Source organism: Lissotriton helveticus, chromosome 3_1, assembly GCF_964261635.1.
Source record: "Lissotriton helveticus chromosome 3_1, aLisHel1.1, whole genome shotgun sequence".
Classification (NCBI taxonomy): Eukaryota; Metazoa; Chordata; class Amphibia; order Caudata; family Salamandridae; genus Lissotriton; species Lissotriton helveticus.
In genome coordinates, this window is record NC_136061.1 from 989934744 (window position 1) to 989954829 (window position 20086).

The 20086-nt window shown below is 46.4% G+C and overlaps 1 protein-coding gene across 1 annotated transcript in view; it reads left to right on the plus strand.

The window, feature by feature from the left end:
- Positions 1-20086, plus strand: part of ITPRID2 (ITPR interacting domain containing 2) — a 207673-nt gene that overhangs the window by 135098 nt on the left and 52489 nt on the right. The window contains exon 12 of the mRNA XM_078681472.1: positions 19984-20061. Within this exon, the coding sequence (XP_078537598.1) occupies positions 19984-20061 (78 nt within the window). The remainder of the gene's footprint in view (positions 1-19983; positions 20062-20086) is intronic.

Consider the following 20086-nt stretch of genomic DNA (forward strand, 5'->3'; position numbering starts at 1 on the left):
CTTATACACAGGTTTATGGCTTTATTGTATGAAACATGTTCTTGTCACTACTTTGAAGTACGGAAAGGCATCCCCGGAATCCCTGCTTCCAAACCCGTTCCCACACATATTTACAGTGAAAGTCCCCACCCCGATCTCAGTAGGTGATGACTATCGCGCAGCTGGATATTCCGCCGGTTCCCGGAATGTGTGTGGCTGATCGGATCTCATGGGGTGGGGGCTTTGATCAGTCATAGATTCTTTGAAGAGGGACAGCTTCCTACCGTAAGGGGCAATAAACTGCATCTGCAGGGCAAGGTGATGGCCTGGGATCGGGCCGGACAATCGGGCACAGAGGAAGGGGGTTCATCAAAGGATGTGTGATCATCAAAGGGACGGAGGGAGGTGTTAGCCGGGTACGGGATGTGGCTCCGAGGCAGGGCCACGCTGAAGGGGTGGTTTATGGCCCAAGCATGTGAGAGCGTGGGCTGTCAGCACGCGGGGGATGCTTGCGGGGTCAGAGAGGGAGAGAGAGAGAGAGAGAGAGGCGCTGGCTATCGGCAGTGGGCAGAGAGGCCATGGCATTCAAAATGGCTGCTACTTACGCGCACATATGAGCCTAAAAGGGGACAAGATGGCGCCGATAATGTTTACGTCGCAATCTAGATTTTAACAGTCCTCCCTTTTCAACATATCTAGCCAGCTTGTCAATCTATGTCTATCCCCATCATATTACGGATTTCTACATCATACAAAGCTTTCATGCGTTCAGCTTCAAAGTTCGGAGTCTTAGGGCAAACACAGTTAGCAAATAGTGAACACAGAGGTGGCAAGCATTGAATACCCAGGCAGAGTCCACATATTACGACGATTGGTATCAGTACAATCATGAGCAACCTCCATCCCCAGTCCTTTACAGCACTCCAGAACCAACTCCCAAGCGACCATCCTTCTTGTTCCTGATGAACTTCTGAGGAGCGTCTGTGGAGGTGTTCAATGGCCTTGTAGACGGAGGGTGAATTGTCTGGTATGTAGGTACAACAGCTGGACCCGATGATACGACATGCTCCTCCACGGTCTGCCAGAACCACATCTAGAACAAGGCGGTTTTGAAGAGCCACCAGACGGACCGCCTGAAGCTCGGCTGTATTGTTTGTGAGGATACCAGCTGTAATGTTCATCGTTGTCTCGACTGCCTGGGATAAATGTCGAATGGCACGACTGTTTGCCATCGGACCCCAAAGTGGAACAAGTCCTTTCATTGCATCCAAGAATTGTGCTCCAGTGGAGTCGGCCTGCTCAATGTCCTTTGCTCGTCTCCGTCGGTGATGGTTTGCCGGAGCCACATAGGTTGGAGGAAGGATGAAGGCAATGTAGCAGGTACCTCCCCAGCCCTTTGGGAGCCAGGTGTAGGCTTTTGTTCCACAGACGAAGTACATGTTTGGAGAGGTGACAAAAGAGGGTGGGTCCGTTGAGTCCAAAGTTCTGGTGATGCGACAAGTGCTGTGGCCCACCATTTGTGTCCCATGGCCTGTGATGCATACAAGGCCCGAGACATTGACGACAGATAGGGCCACAGTCAGGGTGGCAGCTGTTCGTTTCCAGAGGTAGGAGAAGGTGGGTCTGGCTGGATTGTTAAATATTTGCATCTCCACCATTTCTTTGGCGGGGATGTCCATGTGAACAGAGGCATTGGAGGATAGAGGGCAAAAGGGAGCAGCAGTTCTTCCGGTTTTGTTCAGCCAGACTCCATGATAAAAGTGTGACATAGTTTTGCTGGAAGTGGCATTGTCTCTGTAGCTCTCTTGCAAGAGGATCAGCCAAAAAAGGCAGGAGCCATGAACAGAGAAAGGTGAAGGGATGAAGGGGATGGAATGTCCGGTGGCCTGTGGTATCAACCCACAGATCCAGCAATTCGTGGCATTGGCAGCAAGGTTGTGTTGGTGCAGCAACTGTACGAAGGAGTTGTTCCAGAACTCCTTACGCCTTTCTTGGATTTGAGGTGAAAGAGAGACCAGGTAATGTTCTTTCATGGTGGTAGGCCGTGCAGTCGTTAGAAAGGTCTTATGAGCCGGTGCGTTCTCTTCCACGATCCAGAAGGTAGTCATGAGGAGGAGGCAAAAGAGAAGAGTGATAAGAAGAGCAATAGTCTTTGAGCTGTGCAACCTGTCAGTTTTCGGGTTTCTGTAGTGGGTCTTCGGATGTCCGGTTGCTTCCATCATCTTCGTATCGGGCGCTTCCATCATCTTCAAGGTGCTCGGTAGTGGGCAGAACCACAGACTTCGTTTGGTTTCTCTCCGGGCAGCCTTTGTAGTGTCAGGCCGCCGCTCTGAGAATGGTAACTTTAGTCAGTGGTTTACTTAGCCGAAACTCCCTCCTTTCGTCGCAGGTTATACCCTTCTCTGGATGGCACAGTGGTATCAGGGAATTTCGCCAATTCGAGTGTCTCTGTTTCAGGGTAGCAGCTCAGGGATGGTCGGTCTTTGTGCAGGAGCTCTTCTTGGGTGGTCACGTCTTCGGTCGACCTCAGGGTCGGAGAGATTTTCTTGCAGTGATGTGCATGCAGCCAATTTCGCTTCCCCTCCACTCGAAGAGCTGTTTGGGTGGTGATCAAGACTTCCCAGGGGCCCGTCCAGCGGGGTTCCAGTCTCTTCTCCCGCTGGAAGTTCCGAATCAGGACGAAATCTCCAGGCTGGATGGTATGTCCGGGGCCCCTGGAAGCATCAGGGATGGCCTGCAGCACCTGATGATGAATAACAGACAGTGTTTTAGTTAGGTTATACAGATAGTCAGACATTAGGACGTCCGGGACGTCGTGAATAGATGTCGGTTTCGGTGCGGACCAGATACTCATGGGCCGGCCGAAAACGACCTCGTAAGGGGTCAAGTGGTGTTTGGTGGGGGTGGAACGCATTGACAGCAATGCTAGGGGAAGAGCGTCTGGCCATTTTAGTTCTGTGGTAGCCACTATTTTCGCCAGTTTTAGTTTCAATGTGGCATTGTGCCGCTCGACCAGTCCAGCAGATTGGGGGTAAAAAGCTGCGTGGAATTTCTGTTGTACCCCCAGTCCTTTCAGGATAAGCTGGATAACCTCGGCTACAAAATGGGGGCCATTGTCACTCCATAAAATACGGCAAAGGCCGTAGCGAGGGAAGAACTCTTTCAGTAGTACTTTTGCAGTGGCAATGGCAGTGTTGTCACGCGTCGGGTAGGCTTCCACCCATTTGCTAAAAGCACATACAACAACAAGTACATACTTCAGTCCTTGACATCTCTCTAACTGGATATAGTCCATCTGTAGGACTTCAAATGGATGGTTGGGGACCCCAAACCCTCCCCGGGGTACGACAGTTCCTTTTTCAGGGTTGTGTTGCAGGCAGACTAAACATTGCTGGACTAATCGTTTGGCTGAGTCTGCAATTCTATCGTTATGCCAAACTCGGGAGACAAGTTCGGTCATAGGGGCAGATCCTATGTGTGCAGGGGAATGGGCCATCGTCCGTATGGGGATCAGATACGAGTTGGGTAGCAACCATTTGTTCGTGTCTTTTGTCCGCCAGCAGCCTTCATCGTCTTTTAATCCCACCCGTGCCCATTCAGTCAATTCTTGTGGTGAGCTGGCCATTTGGATGTCCCTAATAGTTTCCCTAGCGTCCGTCCATTTTTCTGCTTGTGACCTAGTCACGTACATGCGAGTCGTCGTCCTGTTCTCAGCTGTGGTTCGGGCAGTGATGTCGGCCAGTGCATTTCCCTGTCCAATGATGTCTGTCACCTTTTTGTGTGCTTGGCATTTGATCACGGCAAGTCGTTTGGGGAGGAGAACCGCTTCAGTCAGAGCGGAGACTAGATCTCCGTGCAGGATGGGTGTGCCATGAGATGTCAGAAATCCCCTCTCCTTCCATAAGAGCCCAAAATGATAACCACCCCGAAGGCATACTGGCTGTCCGTGTAAATGTTTGCTGTCGTCCCCTTTGCTAGGATACATGCTCGTGTGAGGGCAATCAGTTCTGCCGCCTGGGCGGATCGTTGCGTGATGCGGGCGGTTTCAACTACAGTTCGGGCTGTGGTAACTGCATAGGCAGCTGAGGTGGTGCCGTCGGGGAGTTTAATGCAAGAGCCGTCTACCCATAGCTCTCCGTCAGGGTTTGGGAAGGCAGTGTCTCGGAGGTCAACTCTACTCCTAGTCTGTTCGTCCGTGAGGGTCACACAGTCATGTATTGGGGGCACATCAGGATCGTTCTCAGGCAGAGGCAGCAAGGTGGCTGGGTTCAGTGTGGTGCATCATTTCAACGTGATGTGGGGTGCTAGCAGAGTCAGTTCGTACCCAGTCAGTCGTGCGCTGGTCAGGTGTTGTGTCTTGGTCTGGTTTAGGAGGGTGTCAACGGCATGAGGCACTAGTACCGTGAGAGAATTCGAGAGTACGATTCCCTCACTTTGTCGGATAGAGACAGCAGCAGCGGCTACTGCTCGAAGGCAGGCAGGCAAAGCTCTTGCTACAGGGTCCAGAGTGGCAGAGAAATAGGCACATGGTCGTTGTTTGGGGCCAATGGTTTGAGTTAGGACAGACAAAGCGCATCCCTCCCTTTCGTGAGTGTAGAGAGAGAAGGGCTTTGTATAATCAGGGGTTCCTAGGACGGGTGCTGAACAAAGGGCGTCTCGTAGTTCCTTGAAGGAGGATTGACATTCAGGGGTCCAAGGGAGCGGGAAGGGGACATCTTTAGCCAGTAGGGAAAGTAGTGGTTTCACAATGAGGCTGAAATTTGGCAACCATTGTCGACAGAAGGAGGTGAGGCCTACCAAAGAGCGGACTTGCTTCGGGTTTTAGGGATAGGGGTCTCTAGAATAGCCTGAATTCGATCGGGTGTGAGTTTTCTCCCGTCTTTGGACAAGAGGTGACCTAGGTAAGTGACTTGAGGTTGGCAGAATTGCAACTTCTTCTTGGAGACCTTGTGGCCATTTTCCGCGAGGAAGTGCAGGAGTTGGATGGTGGCTGTGACTGCAAGTGGAGTGGTGTCGGCCGCCAAAAGGATATCATTGACGTACTGTATCAACACCACTCCGTCCGGCAACTGGACTGCATCCAGCTGTCTCTTGAGGGCCTGGCTGTAGATGCTTGGACTTTCAGTGTAGCCCTGGGGTGCTCTGCAAAATCTATATGAGCGGGATTTTAAAGTGGAGCCGAAAAGGTAGCGGCTATCTGAGTGAATGGGGATGGAGAAGAATGCGTTTTTGAGATCGATTACCGTGAAGGTGGTGGCAGTGGAAGGAATCAGGGTCAGAATGGTGGTGATGTCTGAGACTACAGGGTACTGGGGTACAACCACTTTGTTGACTTCTCGTAGGTCGATGATGAAGCGGTACGCTTTTTCATCTCCCTCGCCCTGCTTCTTCACAATGGGTAGGATAGGGCTGTTGCAAACATTGCTAACTACTTCTACCACTCCTGCGTCTACCAGGGACTGGATGATTTCTACCAATGCCTTCTCGCCTTCGGGCGATATCCGATACTGTGGGAGTTTTGGGAGTACTGCGTCCTGTCGAACAGTTATGTGTACAGGGTCTATCATCATGCGTCCTACGTCCGAGTCAGTCTTTGCCCATAGGTACAGAGGTAGGGTGTCAAGTAAGGACAAGTCAGCGTCAGTGATGGAAAACATGCGTTGTGTGTGACAAGATCTGAGCAGTGTTGGGTTGTCGTACAGAATGACTCGAACTCCGTCTTGTGAACACCTAATAGTAGCTCGAAAATGTTTCAATAAGTCAAGTCCCATAATGGCGTCGGGGGTGTTGGAGGAGAGCAAAAACGTCGTGTCAGTGGTGTTATTGTCCAAGTTAAAAGAGATCGGTGTGGACAAGGGATTAGTGGAGGGCGTTCCATCAAAACCTATTGATGTCACATGTGAGCCAGACAAGGGTGCCCTGGGAATCAATCGTTTAGACAACGCACTACGTGTTGCACCAGTATCTACCAGAAATGGAGACTTCGTACCTAGGACCTTAGCAGTGACATAAGGACCTTGCTGGTCAACCTAGAGCTCAACTGGATCCCTTCCTTGCCCTTGGCAGTCCTATGCAAAGTCGTGGGCATTGTCGCAGTCAGACTGTTGGCACTGATTCTGTCAGGGAAGGTCAAACGTGTTCGGTCTGCCAGGTCTGTCATTGTTGGAGTCGTTTGTGTGCCCTCGTCCCTGCCCTCTATTTCTCGGCCCGCCCGCTACGTCTCTCGTGTCTTTATTTCTGAGTGCTTCTTGCAGAACTGGACATTGAGACTTCCAGTGGCCAAATCCTTTGCAAAACGCACACTGGTCCTCATCGAGGTCTGTTCGTGGAGCGCCGGGTGCGGGTGTGCGGTCTCTAGGGGGTGGATTTCTAGGAGCATTCGACTGGTAGTTTCCTCTATAATTTTCCCTTCCTATAGTCACCCCTTGCAACTGAGCAATCATCACCCTCTCTTTCAAGTCCTTTTTCTTCTTCTCAGTCGCTTGATCGTTCTCGTTCTTTTGTCGCTCATAGTATTGAGCCATCTGAAGGATAGCTGCGGGCTTGGAAGGCCGCCCAACTACTCTCGCTAGTCTGTAGTTTCTGCGAGACTTCTGGTGTCAGGCCTTTCACATAGTTCTGGACAAACAAGTGATGTCCGGTTGCAGTGGTCATGTCCTGGCCGCTGTAATCGGAGAACACCGTTTCAAACCGGGAGAAGTATTCTGATACGTCTTCCTGGGGTTTCTGGCGACAGGCCGTTACTATCGACCAGTCCACCTTCCTTTCTGGAACTAGGGTTTTTAATTTCTGCACGATCTTATCTGGTAGGTCTAGAATGGCCTTCAAAGGTTTCTGTCCCGGTTCCCGCTGTTTGTCAACATTACCGAGTTGTATCCAGGTATGTCCGAACAGCTCAAGGTGGTCGACTTTCCGGATTTGCTTCCACACATCAGCTGGCAGACATAGCCCGAAAAACAAATCGATATCCGCTAGGGTCTAATCGTTGAACCCAAAGCGGTGGCTAATTCTGTATAGAAGGCTGTGGGGTTCTTTCGCAGATCAGGCAAGGACTTTCGGAAAGTCAGGATGTCTTGCCGATCCCATGGTTGGTAAACCCAGTTGTAAACTACCCTCCCTCTCGCATCTTGGTGGTTAATATCGTCGTGTGTTCCCTGTCCTCGTGGGGGAACCCAATAGGGAGCGGCCTCCTTTATGGGCATCATCGTGTCAATTTTTTCTACTCCGGCTTCAGTTGCTGCAGGAGTCGTGGTGTTAGTCTTTGGTTTCTGTTCCGTCAGGTGGCGGAAAACTTCAAGCGTACGCGTGAAGAGGTTCTTCACATCACACTCGTCTCCATCTCCGACATCAACTTTCCTATACAGAGTCGTTAGGTTTTCAGGGCCTTTTCCTTGGTATCGGTCTTCATAGGCATAGGCATTAAGGGTATGGTAACAAAGGCGTACGACAAAGTGTCGTCTGTGGCTATCGGCATATGTATTGTACATATCCGTTATATAATCCTCACTTTCCTTTCGCACCACCAGTGTCTTTACAATCTTATCGATCCCAGCTCGTTCATCCTTACTTAATCTATTCGATCTAGCAGGGTCTTTCCTCCCAGCTTCGGGATCATCCGAAGTCGCTGCTCGTGCTGCGCTGGGTACGAGGGGCTCGGTCGGCGCAGAGGCCATGAGGACCGAGGCTCCGGCACTACTCTCGCCTGTCGGTGGGGGTTGCGGGTGCTGCGCTAAGGGTTGGGAAGGGGCGTATGGAGGGGGCATGTAGATGATCGGGGGACCTAATAGTAAATCATCGTTCGTTCGCTGTTTCGAAGGTAGCTCGAGGTAAAGTGTAGAGGGTGTCCTGACGGGACACTGGCCAGATGATTTGGAATCTTGTTTTAGCTTGGTTTCCTCTTTCTTTTATTTCTTCCTTTAATTTGTTAGCGGCCAGGTGAGCTGCTTTGCGTAATTCCTTTTCTAACCTGACCTCATTTCTCTTCTTCCGCTGTTCTGTTTCTTTGCGCCACATGCCGAAGCTATCGAGCATAGTGGGTGTTGTCTTATTGTTATAAAGGGCTGTTTCCAGCGCGTTTATTTTATCGTTATCAAAGGACCCTATCAGTGGCCACTGACTTTCCCGATCCTTTCTCGTGTATTTATGCCACAGCTTACTATAAGCCACGGCGACTAGTCCATATTTAGTAAACATGTCCTTATTAACAAATCAGCTTTGCAATTTATGGCCAGACCACTGCACATATCTCTGTACGCAGATGATATGCTGCTATATATACGCGATCCCGAAATTCATCTGAATAATCTGCTCAGAGAATACATTAGATTCGGGGGTCATTCAGGACTGGCAATCAACTGGTCCAAATCTTCTATAATACCCTTAACGGACACTACCACTCCCTTTGACATAGACTACCCGCTGGAATGGCAACAGGATCCCATTCGCTATCTAGGGGTCATGTACCATAGAGATCCAGAGGAAGTCATACGTGCTAATTACGGGGTAGTGTTATCCAAGCTGGAAGACAAAATCCAACGCTGGATTCACTTGCCACTATCACTGGCGGATAGGATAGCAATAGTAAAAATTAATATATTACCTAAACTGCTGTACCTTTTTAACAATATTCCCATCACACCCTCCGGGGAAGTATTTCGCCGCATCAAGTCACTAGTACTGACACTGATATGGGCTGGCAAACAAGCCCGTATAGATCTCCAAACGTTGACGCTCCCATATATACATGGCGGTTTTGGAGTACCAGACTTCCTCCTGTATTATCTTTGTGCCCAGGCGCAGTATGCGGCCTATTGGTATCATGAGATACCATATCTCACTCACAGGGCCATTGAAGAGGGAGACGCGGATCCTGTCCCCCTGTCAGCAATAATATCACATGCTAGATCACCACTGCATGCGAAAGATATAAACACCATAGATACTACAGTGAAAGCCTGGCGTAAGCTCAGACAATTCGCCCACAAGCTCCCGTTATATGCACCAGCAATGCCCTTACATCACCACCACGCGCTGTCAGTCACTAGTGAAAAGGTGGGCATGTCTCTCCTGCGGAGCGCAGTCATAGATAAGATGGGAGACCCGTTTCAAGAGGGCACATTCCTGGACATCGAACATTTAACATATATTCAAAACAAGACCCCCATGTTCCGCTTCACGTATTATAGATTAACACGCGCACTGAAAGAACACTATCTGTCATTTCCTGGGGAACCGGATTGTTTGGCGCCGCTACAGCTAATTATCACCACACAAGACTTATCACACTTGGTGTCTAGATTGTACGCAGCAGCACAGTCCGAGATAGCAAGGCCTACCACGAAGGCTAAGGCACGATGGGATTCAGAGCTAGAGAATACGTTATCAGATGAGGATTGGCAAAGCACCTGTGCATTGACACAAATACTCACGCCGAATGGAAATCTGAGAATTATACACTACAAATTCATTCATCAGGCATACTATACCCCTACAAAACTGCTTAAATTCGGACTCCAAGACGAGGATAGATGCAAAAGATGTAACAGGGAAGGTGCGAACTTTACACATCTAGCTTGGTACTGCACCAAGATATCAGAGTACTGGGCGGACATTACCTCCACGCTCACTGTCATGCTAGAGGAGGAGGTGGCATGCACAATACAAACCTGTCTCCTTGGCATTGTCCCACAATTTCGTGCACTAAAGCGGAAGTTCTGCGTTATATCTTTATAATTGGCTAAAAGACAGGTTGCACAATGCTGGCATAGCCGCAAGGTACCTAAGAAATCCACATGGCTACATGACATGTCCGTCTGTAGAGATAAACTAATGACATACGAGGAGAACCTCCCTGCAAAATCTAGGCCCAAAGATTATTGGAGCTTCCTAACAGACTGTCAACTCCCTGGAGGTGAAGACAGAGGGGTAGCTGCCTACCGTTGCATTCAGGGGTGCTAATATATCCAGTGCAGGCTGGACACGTTTATTTAATAATCCTGGGGAGAGAACCAGATCAGTTAGGATGAACGTACATTCCAAAGTAGATGGTTTCAATGTCAGGTCTTTAAGTTGAGTTCTTTCACTGTTCCTATCTATAAAATTACAAAATGTAAGACTCCTGTTACAGTGCTATCTGCGAGATCTGCAGAGGTTGGGCGGGGGACGGCTCCAACTATTGACGAGACAGATCTTACTATTATTGTCCTTTGTTTACTGTTTGCTCACACTCTGCGAGCCGGCCCCCGGGTTGTAGGCTCTCTGCTGTGTACAATTGACTGATGCTAATAAAGGTCTTACACAAAAAAAAAAAAAACATATCCTTATTAGGGGTGCCCTCCAGTGGAGCCGGATGGTTCACCTCTAATAAGCGGTCCGGGCTGAACCAACTACCAACAAACGGGGCAAAAATAGGCATGACGGGTTACAAAGGGGACAAAAGTCTGCACTACCTATCCTTCACTATTCACAAGGACTAAACAGAGTATTGCGACTCTGTGCTTATTTGTAAATAGAGAATAACCCAAAGAGAACCATTCCGAACGATCAATGTTCGGACAAACAATCAATCAAATGAGGGATAAAAATAGGCACGACGGATTACAACGGGGGCAAATGCCTGCGTTACCTATCCTTCACTATTCACAAGGACTAAACAGAGTATTGCGACTCTGTGCTTATTTGTAAATAGAGAATAACCCAAAGAGAACCAATTCCAAAACAGTAAATGCTTGGATAACAATCAATCAAATGGAGTGGGAAGTAGGCACGACGGATTACAACGGGGGCAAAAAACCTGCGTTACCTACCCTTCACTATCTGCAAAGACTAAACAGAGTATTGCGACTCTGTGCTTGTTTGCAAATAGAGAATCTCTCAGAAACAATCAAATGAGTAATACTAGTATTTTCAAACAATCAAACAATCAATTCGCAATTCGTCGTGTTACACGACCTTACCCGGACCGCATGGACGGTTTCTCGTCTTCCGCTTCCAGCGCCTGATCGTCCTCTATTCTCCGTAATTGCTGTGGCACTCCTGATGGTTCCCAGTCAGGACCGTAGATCACTCGAGAGAGGTCTGCTCGGAACCGGTGAAGTTCGGATGATTGGCTGCCAGACGAGGGTCTATCGGGCAGGCGCTCTTCCCGATCGTTGCAGTCGTTCACTCTGTCGTTGGGACCTCTCCCACTGGATCCACGCGTCGCTGATGGGCCCCACGTTTGGGACGCCAATTGTTGAAAGGTAGGGCCGATGTCGACCAAGAACCATCAGTGTTTGCCCGGCGTTAGCCGCCTCTCATACCATTCAATATTACCAAACAAAGAGGCAGGCGCTGGAGACAGGAAGGCAGGAAACAGGAGTTTATTCCGACGGAGCAGAACACGTCAAATCAGACAACAGGGTATCTTCTCGAGGTGCTCTAACCGCATCTCTGAGGCCTGGCCTCTTATACACAGGTTTATGGCTTTATTGTATGAAACATGTTCTTGTCACTACTTTGAAGTACGGAAAGGCATCCCCGGAATCCCCGCTTCCAAACCCGTTCCCACACATTTACAGTGAAAGTCCCCACCCCGATCTCAGTAGGTGATGACTATCGCGCAGCTGGATATTCCGCCGGTTCCCGGAATGTGTGTGGCTGATCGGATCTCATGGGGTGGGGGCTTTGATCAGTCATAGATTCTTTGAAGAGGGACAGCTTCCTACCGTAAGGGGCAATAAACTGCATCCGCAGGGCAAGGTGATGGCCTGGGATCGGGCCGGACAATCGGGCACAGAGGAAGGGGGTTCATCAAAGGATGTGTGATCATCAAAGGGACGGAGGGAGGTGTTAGCCGGGTACGGGATGTGGCTCCGAGGCAGGGCCACGCTGAAGGGGTGGTTTATGCCCCAAGCATGTGAGAGTGTGGGCTGTCAGCACGCGGGGGATGCTTGCGGGGTCAGAGAGAGAGAGAGAGAGAGGCGCTGGCTATCGGCAGTGGGCAGAGAGGCCATGGCATTCAAAATGGCTGCTACTTACGCGCACATATGAGCCTAAAAGGGGACAAGATGGCGCCGATAATGTTTACGTCGCAATCTAGATTTTAACACAACAATAGTAAATAGTGATAGTTTGCCTTTTACAGCACCTTTCTCTTCAGTGCCATTTGTGTTGGCTAGATTGTGTTTACTGTTTTGAAGCTGCTTGCTTAGTTTGTAGACTTATATTTCGCCACCTACCCAAACTTTGACTCCAGGGCATTCCAATGAGTCTGTCCCAACTCCAAACACGTTTTCAGCAGAGACGGTTTCCTCCCATATTAGTGATTCATCTGCAATACCTGTGTGCTACTAAGAACCACTCCCACAGTGTCACAGGCCATATCGCTTGGAATGTACATCAGTCTGGTGGATGTCTTGAGTCATGTGCGACATTCAGCTAGTTAGTGGCTGTTGGCTGGGGAGAGGGGATGTGGGGGCGTGAGTTCCTACTGGATTTTAGCTACTGCTTTGCCATATTCAACATGTACTTACAAGTGCTGTGAGCTCTGATTCCAGAGGAGTAGTGATTAATTTGTAAAAGAAGTACTGGGCCCAAAATGTAGCTTGGAATCTGGGGCTGGCACTTCAGGATATAGGGAATGCCAAATGCCAAGGCTGTGTGGGAGAGAGGATGTGGCGTACCAGAGCTACCGACTTCAGAGCTGGGGATCCCTGTCCGAGCCCAACATCCTGTGATTCTGGTCAAATCACTTAATCTACCCTGCCTGTGGACAGCACCATATGGGTGATAAGCTGTGCTCTACAAATCCAAGTAGTATTGGTAATGTGTATTTTTTATTCCACATCATGCCTTTTTTTTCGCCTGCCACCCTACACTCCTACCCCTTATCACTCTTGCAGGTTGCTTGCTATCCCTGCTTTTTCCCTTAGTCAGTTTTTTTTCTCTCCGTTCCTCCTCCTTTCTTCCTTTTGTATCTTTCTATCTCCTAGTAGGCAAAAGTCTGATGATGGAAAAAAAATGGTCATCAAAAACGAGTACCAGTGAGCCCCGTCTGCAACCACTGGCTCAAATTAAGCACTGAATTTTGCATCCGTTTACCAGTATGCAGACAAGCACCCAGCTATACATTATGATTGCCTCCTATGATGACCATTGTAAAGCTAAAATCGATGCTTTACCTTCACACCGAATTTATGTTCAACCCACCGAGGACTGTTTTCTACTACCACATGCTGGCAAGAAAGAACTAGACGTAAACTAGTGTCTGAAAGAAACTTTACAACAAGAAGTAAGACCTGCATTAAAACCAATCCACTCTTAACTGCAGGTCCAACTCACTAAATTAGCCACATTTTAACAGTACTATTTGCACTTTCTAAATCAAATATGGGTCAATATCTTCAAACACGTGGAAAAACAGAAACTTTTAGCTCCCTCAGTCAATAAAAAAAGCAGTGTGCCCTAAACTTCGATTACCCATTAAAAGATCTCCCATGCAACAGCAAAGTCACTGATAGAAGCCAAAAAGAGTGAGTGCTGCTAGAAGCAACAGTCCGATTCAAATCTTCCTCTATCGCCCTACAGCTGCCTCACCCATCATATCTGCAGGTCAAATTAAGTGTCTCGAGGGCTCGCAGAATATGGCAAGCAAGTTGTTAAATTTAAAAGTAAAGATTGCCAAGTAAATCTTTTCCTGCAATACGCCCACCTCGTAACACACCCTACTCAAGCATTTAGAATTGGTGTCTGAGCAGTTTCTTTCAGAAAGTAATTATACACTTTTAGGTCAGTAGGTCCTCCTACTCTCAGGGTGTTCGGATTAGCAGCTTCAAGTTGAACCCTTAGATAAAATATTGTTTTTATCTCTCAATAAATGGACAGTGCTCCAGCACCTTTCCGTTAAGTTTGCGTGTAAGATTTTTTTTACATAAATTAAATGGTTAGAAAGCTGGGTGTCTGAATGGTTTGAGAGGGGTTAAAGCTGGCTGCTTTAAACCAGAATGACCCTACAGGTTTGATTAGCCCCCACCTTTGTGACGCCAGTAATCTGTAAATCAGTGTGGTCGTACCCTGCTAAGTAAGAAGAAACGTGGCTAGACCGTGTTGCCCATGTGCTCCTATCTTGTCTAACGGGACTGTGAGACTGTTAGTCTGCCTGTTTGCTGCTGAGAAAATGATGGTTATAAAGGTGATTGGAGGCATGTGTGATATTTTTTGATACAGGGGAGGGGAATTGAACGGTTAATGGGTAGCAACGTGACATTCAGCTAAAGGATGAGCTAAAATGCACTGGAAATTCTGCTGGAGCATTTTTTCAGCAGTTTTTTGTATTTTCACTCTATTTGCTTTTTGCTCTTCCTCTCTGGCATTGCAAGGCGGTATGGATGAAGACCAAAGCTACATTGATGCTCACACCCTCCCGTCGCCTCCCCTCCAAGAGAGTCTTGGTCCAGAGGCCAAACCCTGCAACCAGGGTTGCTGGGCACAGCCAAAGTGGTCTCTTCTCTCAGCATACCTTCTCCTCCAGGATGATATTTGGCAGAAGGAAATACCTTTCCCACAGCCCCTTTTGGGGGAGCATTGGGTTCAGCCCCTGCGGACTGTATGCTGCAGAGTCCTTGAGCAGTTTCAGCAATACCATGGGCCACCCAACGTCACCAGAATAGTCTTATGTGAAGTTGTCTGCTAGGTCACGAGAGATGCATAGATGGAGTTAAGTTTGCGAATTTAAATTTGGGGCCATTCACTTGCTAATGATTCAATGGCTTGCTTGTCCATTTCAATTCCTGCTTCTGGATCAGAATATTTCCTGCCTATTCTTGTGTTTGTCCTATTCTGCCACCAATTATGCTTTACCCTGGTTTGAGACCGGATGAGCTTTATTCTAATTCTGCTGATCTTATGGAACCTATTTCCTCCACCTTTTCTTCGCAGTTTGTGATTGCGCATGGTACTACCATGAAGTGCAAAGTCAGGAGTACATTTCTTGCTCTCCTGTTTCAAGATCTTGGAGCACTACCGCAGCTCGTTGTGCACACTTTCATTCCTCTGCCTCTCCCCCCCTCCATCTTTCCGGCCACCTTTCTCCTACTTCTCTTCTGTTAGCTTTGCCAGTGCAACGTTGTTTTCAAATTGCACCAGCATTCACCAAGCCAATCACGGTGGTAGACTATCTTGGAATTTTATTTTTTGTACTTCTAAGATGGCCTTCAAGTTGTGTATAGATATAACTTGGTGTTAAGTAAATATTGTTCTTAGAGATGACCATATATTATTTTCTGTACTTCTAATAAGGTGGCCACATTGTCCAGTTTTAAAGGAGTTTGCAAGGCAAATGGTGGTGAGCTGAGACCATTGGCAAAGCTAGAAACATTTCTTGCCTTTTGTCTCGGACAGTATACCATAACTGATCATTTAGAAGGGTTTCATCAATGAATTTAAATTTTTATATGCACTGTCTCCTCGCCCCCTCCAAAAAAGGCCAAACTCACTGCCTTTGGCCTTGAGCAGTGATCACAGGGTCTGCGGTTAGCCCTTTGATTAGAACCTACACCCAGTTCATCTGCATCCAGAGTACAGTCCGCTATTCATAGTCTTTTTCCACTTGCAGTGTTTGCTTGGCACAGGATCCCCAAGAGTAGACAACTCCACATAGTCTCTTGGTATTTAGTGACCATACCTGTGAGACCATTCCTTGTGGTTCCACTGTGTATTGCTTGGGCGTCTTCATACCAGACATTGGGCTGATGGAATGGGTTTGCCCTGTGCACAGTTCACCAGCTCCTAAAACATTGGGTGCAGAGCATGTCCTTTTGCCGTGCCCTGCATCAATTCTCCAAACCACTTTGAGCTTCAGTTGTGTGGATCGAGCACATGCCTTCAAAACGACAAAATGTAGATGCACACCATAGGCGCTGGGTGTGGCCTTGAACCCTGCTCTGCAACCTGACCTCCACACCCGAAAGCAGAGGTCACTATATACATTATTCGGCAATGTGCATTGCTTGGCTTCTTCCTCCTTCCTTTAGTTCTGTCTAGCACAGAGACAATTGGACCCGGAGTGTGGTAGTCTGGCCCTGCCTAGCTCCTAAAAACCCTCTATGAATTAAGAGCATATCCTTCCCCATAGCCCACTACTTCCTGCTCCCAGAGCACAGCCTACTGCATGACAGGCTCTTGACCCAGGGGATGTCTTTCCTCCACACACTGTGCCATTGTTCTACTCGATTCACCTATCCCTGGTGTAAAACACGCAGTGCACGTCTTTCAACAATGATCAGTGGGTGCTGGGAGTAGGACGTTGACTAATGGGATGCCTTGTGCCTAGTCTTGCTGTCCTCAATGTCCATTATTGTAATAAGGTTTTTTTAAATAAATAAAACGAAGCTTTTTTTAATTTCGTCTGCCATTTTGAAATAATTGCAATCCTCTAAAAATCATGGTGACTCGTCAGGTTTATTTTTTGTTCTTGAGATGATACCATCGGTTATGTAACAGTTCAGTGAGTCATAAACTATTTTCAGGTTTTTTTGTTTTGTTTTTGTTTAATGCCTTTTCCAGCAAAGCTACTGACCAGCAGAGCTCAGCGAAAAAAGAAACATCTACTTGTGTACTTGTCGACATGTTTTCTTCTTCTTAAATGTAGTGGCGTTGCAAAGCATTTCTTTTAATCTGCCAGTTTGGATGGGTCCCAATAGTGTTTTTTTTTATGTATTTTTTTACACCATGGAGTAAGCCAAGACCTCCCAGTTTTTTCCTTTGCAAGTTATGAAACCACAATTTGGTTACTAGTTTTATGCCGCTATGTCTATTGACTGAGGAAGGGCCAAGTCTGGTGACTACTGCTCCTGTTTAGACTAGGTATTATTTATTAAGATTTTTTTATTTGGCACCCAACGGTAATTAAACCCTTTACATGAAACACACTGATATATAGGTCAACCAAAATTCCCAAAACTTTACTTAAGCAGGAAGAAATTAAACTAGACCATGTCCAAGAGCAAACCATTATATCTAACAGGTTAGGGAGGTAAGAAAGGGGATTTGTATGGATGAAATAACGTCACGGGTGTGAAGTAACGCAGTGGACCATGCTAACAACTAAAGGGCCTAGATCGCCAAGGAATGTTCTGAAAAGGTGAGTTTTATTTTTGAAATACTAATCTGCCTGATTCTAGCAGTACAATTAACCAACAGAGGAGCCAAAACTGGGGTTCCAATAAACAGAACTGGTTTCAATGAGGGTTGTTTTGATTAAATCAAGTAACAACCGGTTGACTTGTTAAACCGAGCAATTTTATTTTTTGCAAGCGGTCATAATTTCAAATTTTAACACATTGTTTGTTGTGCGTGGAAAATACAAAAATGAACAATGGAATACGTTTTATATACAATATATACAGACATATAAATGCAACATATCAAACACACTTGGCCATACATTCATACACAGACAATAAAAAGTGAATACAAAAGATACAAAAAACGCTATGTCCAAGCAACTGGCAAAAGATCAGTAGACAATATTTTCTATTTTACAATGTCGTTGTGATTGTCATGAGATCCCTCATGAAACCAAATTTATGAATACTCGATTTTGACAAAATACTGGTAGCCAGAAGCGGGACAGAAAAGCTGGTCGACGCGTTTCAAACCCCTAACAGTAAGTGGGGTTCTCCTCAGGACCGAATGTTGGTTCTCAATCCATAGGTTCAATCGACACCTTGAGAATATTTAATCAATGTTGTGTTTCCCAACGAGGTCTCCAGACGTTGGATCCGTACACACCAGCGAGGGAGAAGGACTTCTGCCTTGCTCCAGCCTCGATTAGGAGTAGCCGCTAAAGAAAATAACAAAGCAGCGCCATTGAATTCGCCCGCTTGCAGCTGCTGTTAAAAAACCTGTTGGGAAACACAACATTGAGGGATCTCATGACAATCACAACGACATTGTAAAATAGAAAATATTGTCTACTGATCTTTTGCCAGTTGCTTGGACATAGCGTTTTTTGTATCTTTTGTATTCACTTTTTATTGTCTGTGTATGAATGTATGGCCAAGTGTGTTTGATATGTTGCATTTATATGTCTGTATATATTGTATATAAAACGTATTCCATTGTTCATTTTTGTATTTTCCACGCACAACAAACAATGTGTTAAAATTTGAAATTATGACCGCTTGCAAAAAATAAAATTGCTCGGTTTAACAAGTCAACCGGTTGTTACTTGATTTAATCAAAACAACCCTCATTGAAACCAGTTCTGTTTATTGGAACCCCAGTTTTGGCTCCTCTGTTGGTTAATTGTATTAGTTGGACTCAGCCTCACTGAGTAACGAGTCAAGGCCCTCTTTTGATTCTTTGATTCTAGCAGTAGGCACAGTAGACTTTTTGCTAATTCTAGCGGTACATGGACAGTAATCTGATGTCCGGGTTAGTGTTGGACATTGCAGCAATATTGCAATGCCTCAGTACTCCTGCCTCCCTTCATCGTCTGTAGACAATTTGGGGAGGAAAAGCTTAGGGGAAAGCTGGCCTGTGCCTCTCTTGCCTATTGACAAGGCTTGCAAGCGATTTGTCCTACTACTTCCTACACCTTTGGCAAGAATAGGGAGCATTAAATACCTGCCCTCGCCTCAAATCCAACCTCTGTCTTTTGCCCTCACACTGAGTCTTGGTGCAGGCTAGAGGGTTGAGGTACTTAGCTAATTTTTTTCTTTGCACTGTTTATCATCACAGGCAAGGAGAGTGATCATGAAAAGGTAGGTGGTCTGAATGACCTTGCCACTTATTTGTAAAGTGCACGTTCACTTTGAGAGGTATCTTGCTGAATATCCTTTTATTACCCAACTCAGAGGTACTCTTGTTATCAGCCTCATATCTCATATTTAAACCTGTGAATATGAGCTCAAACTTAGATGCTTGCAGTGGATGCATTAGTCTACTGACCCACCAGACCCGACTTAATGTATTATACTTCTCTTGATCTTTTCAAACAGGATAATGGAGATCTACATTCATTAATGGCTATGTTTTCAGTTTTTTCTCAGAAATTGTTGGAGCAAAATTCACTAAACCTGGCAAAGGCATTGAATACAGCCTCGTATTAGTCTCATTTTTTATTTGATGCCCATTCATTCTGTCTTTTTAAGTCATCACAGAAAATGTCTGACCCCACTTTCTATTGCCTCCTTAGCGTAATTTACGACCTGCCCCATTTTCCAGTGCTGATCATAAGAACTTGTACTTGGCTTGTTCTGTTGAGCATCCCTCCATTTAACTTGTAGTTGACCGATAGCTTTGTTAACTAGGATTATTTAAATGACCTCTGCTTCACTTGGTATGAAACTGTTAACGTAATGTGGAATAAACTGTTCTGTGCCAACTTAGATGATGATTACGTGCTTATAAATACATGCATTCTCTACTGAGGCAGGTAACATTAAATCAATTAATGCCAATGACCTTCTAATGATTCCGACTGTTACCCATTTCACTGGTATCTTTAGCTTTGAATCTTTTTTAAGGTATTTGTAATTGTTGAAGTAATAATGAAAAAATAAGCATTGTCTGGAATTTGAATCGAAGTGTGGCATTCCTTTAGAATGTAGCACATTTTAAAAGATGTATTTAACTAGTGTGCTAAAATAATAGTTTGAACGTTGGAATTAAACGAATGCAGTTAAGGCCAACAAAATATCAGACTGTAATGGCAATCTTGGCCACAGTATTGCGATGCAGGAGAGAGTTTAACATTCATACCTTCAGCTGTTAACATCGCTTTATAGTCTATTCCTTTCCTGCAATGTAGTACAGTTGATTTAGATATTGTTCACTAAACTCAGCCAAATTATGACTTCTTGTACGTGCTAAAGTTGTTTTATTTTCCTACTGTTCACCCAGGTAAAATTGGTTTCACTTGTTATAGCCATGTAGACCGTCCGCTGGATTCAAGGCGAGTCATCCGTGTTTGACCTATGTTTTGTTTTCTTTGTTAACATTTGTATTGTATTTATTTTTTAGTATCCTATGATGAGGGGAAACGAAGTGGTGAATCCTGGTTTTGTTCCTCCGAGACCAGCTATCTTGCCTCTATATGAAGTAAGTTTTTGGTAGTGAAACCCCA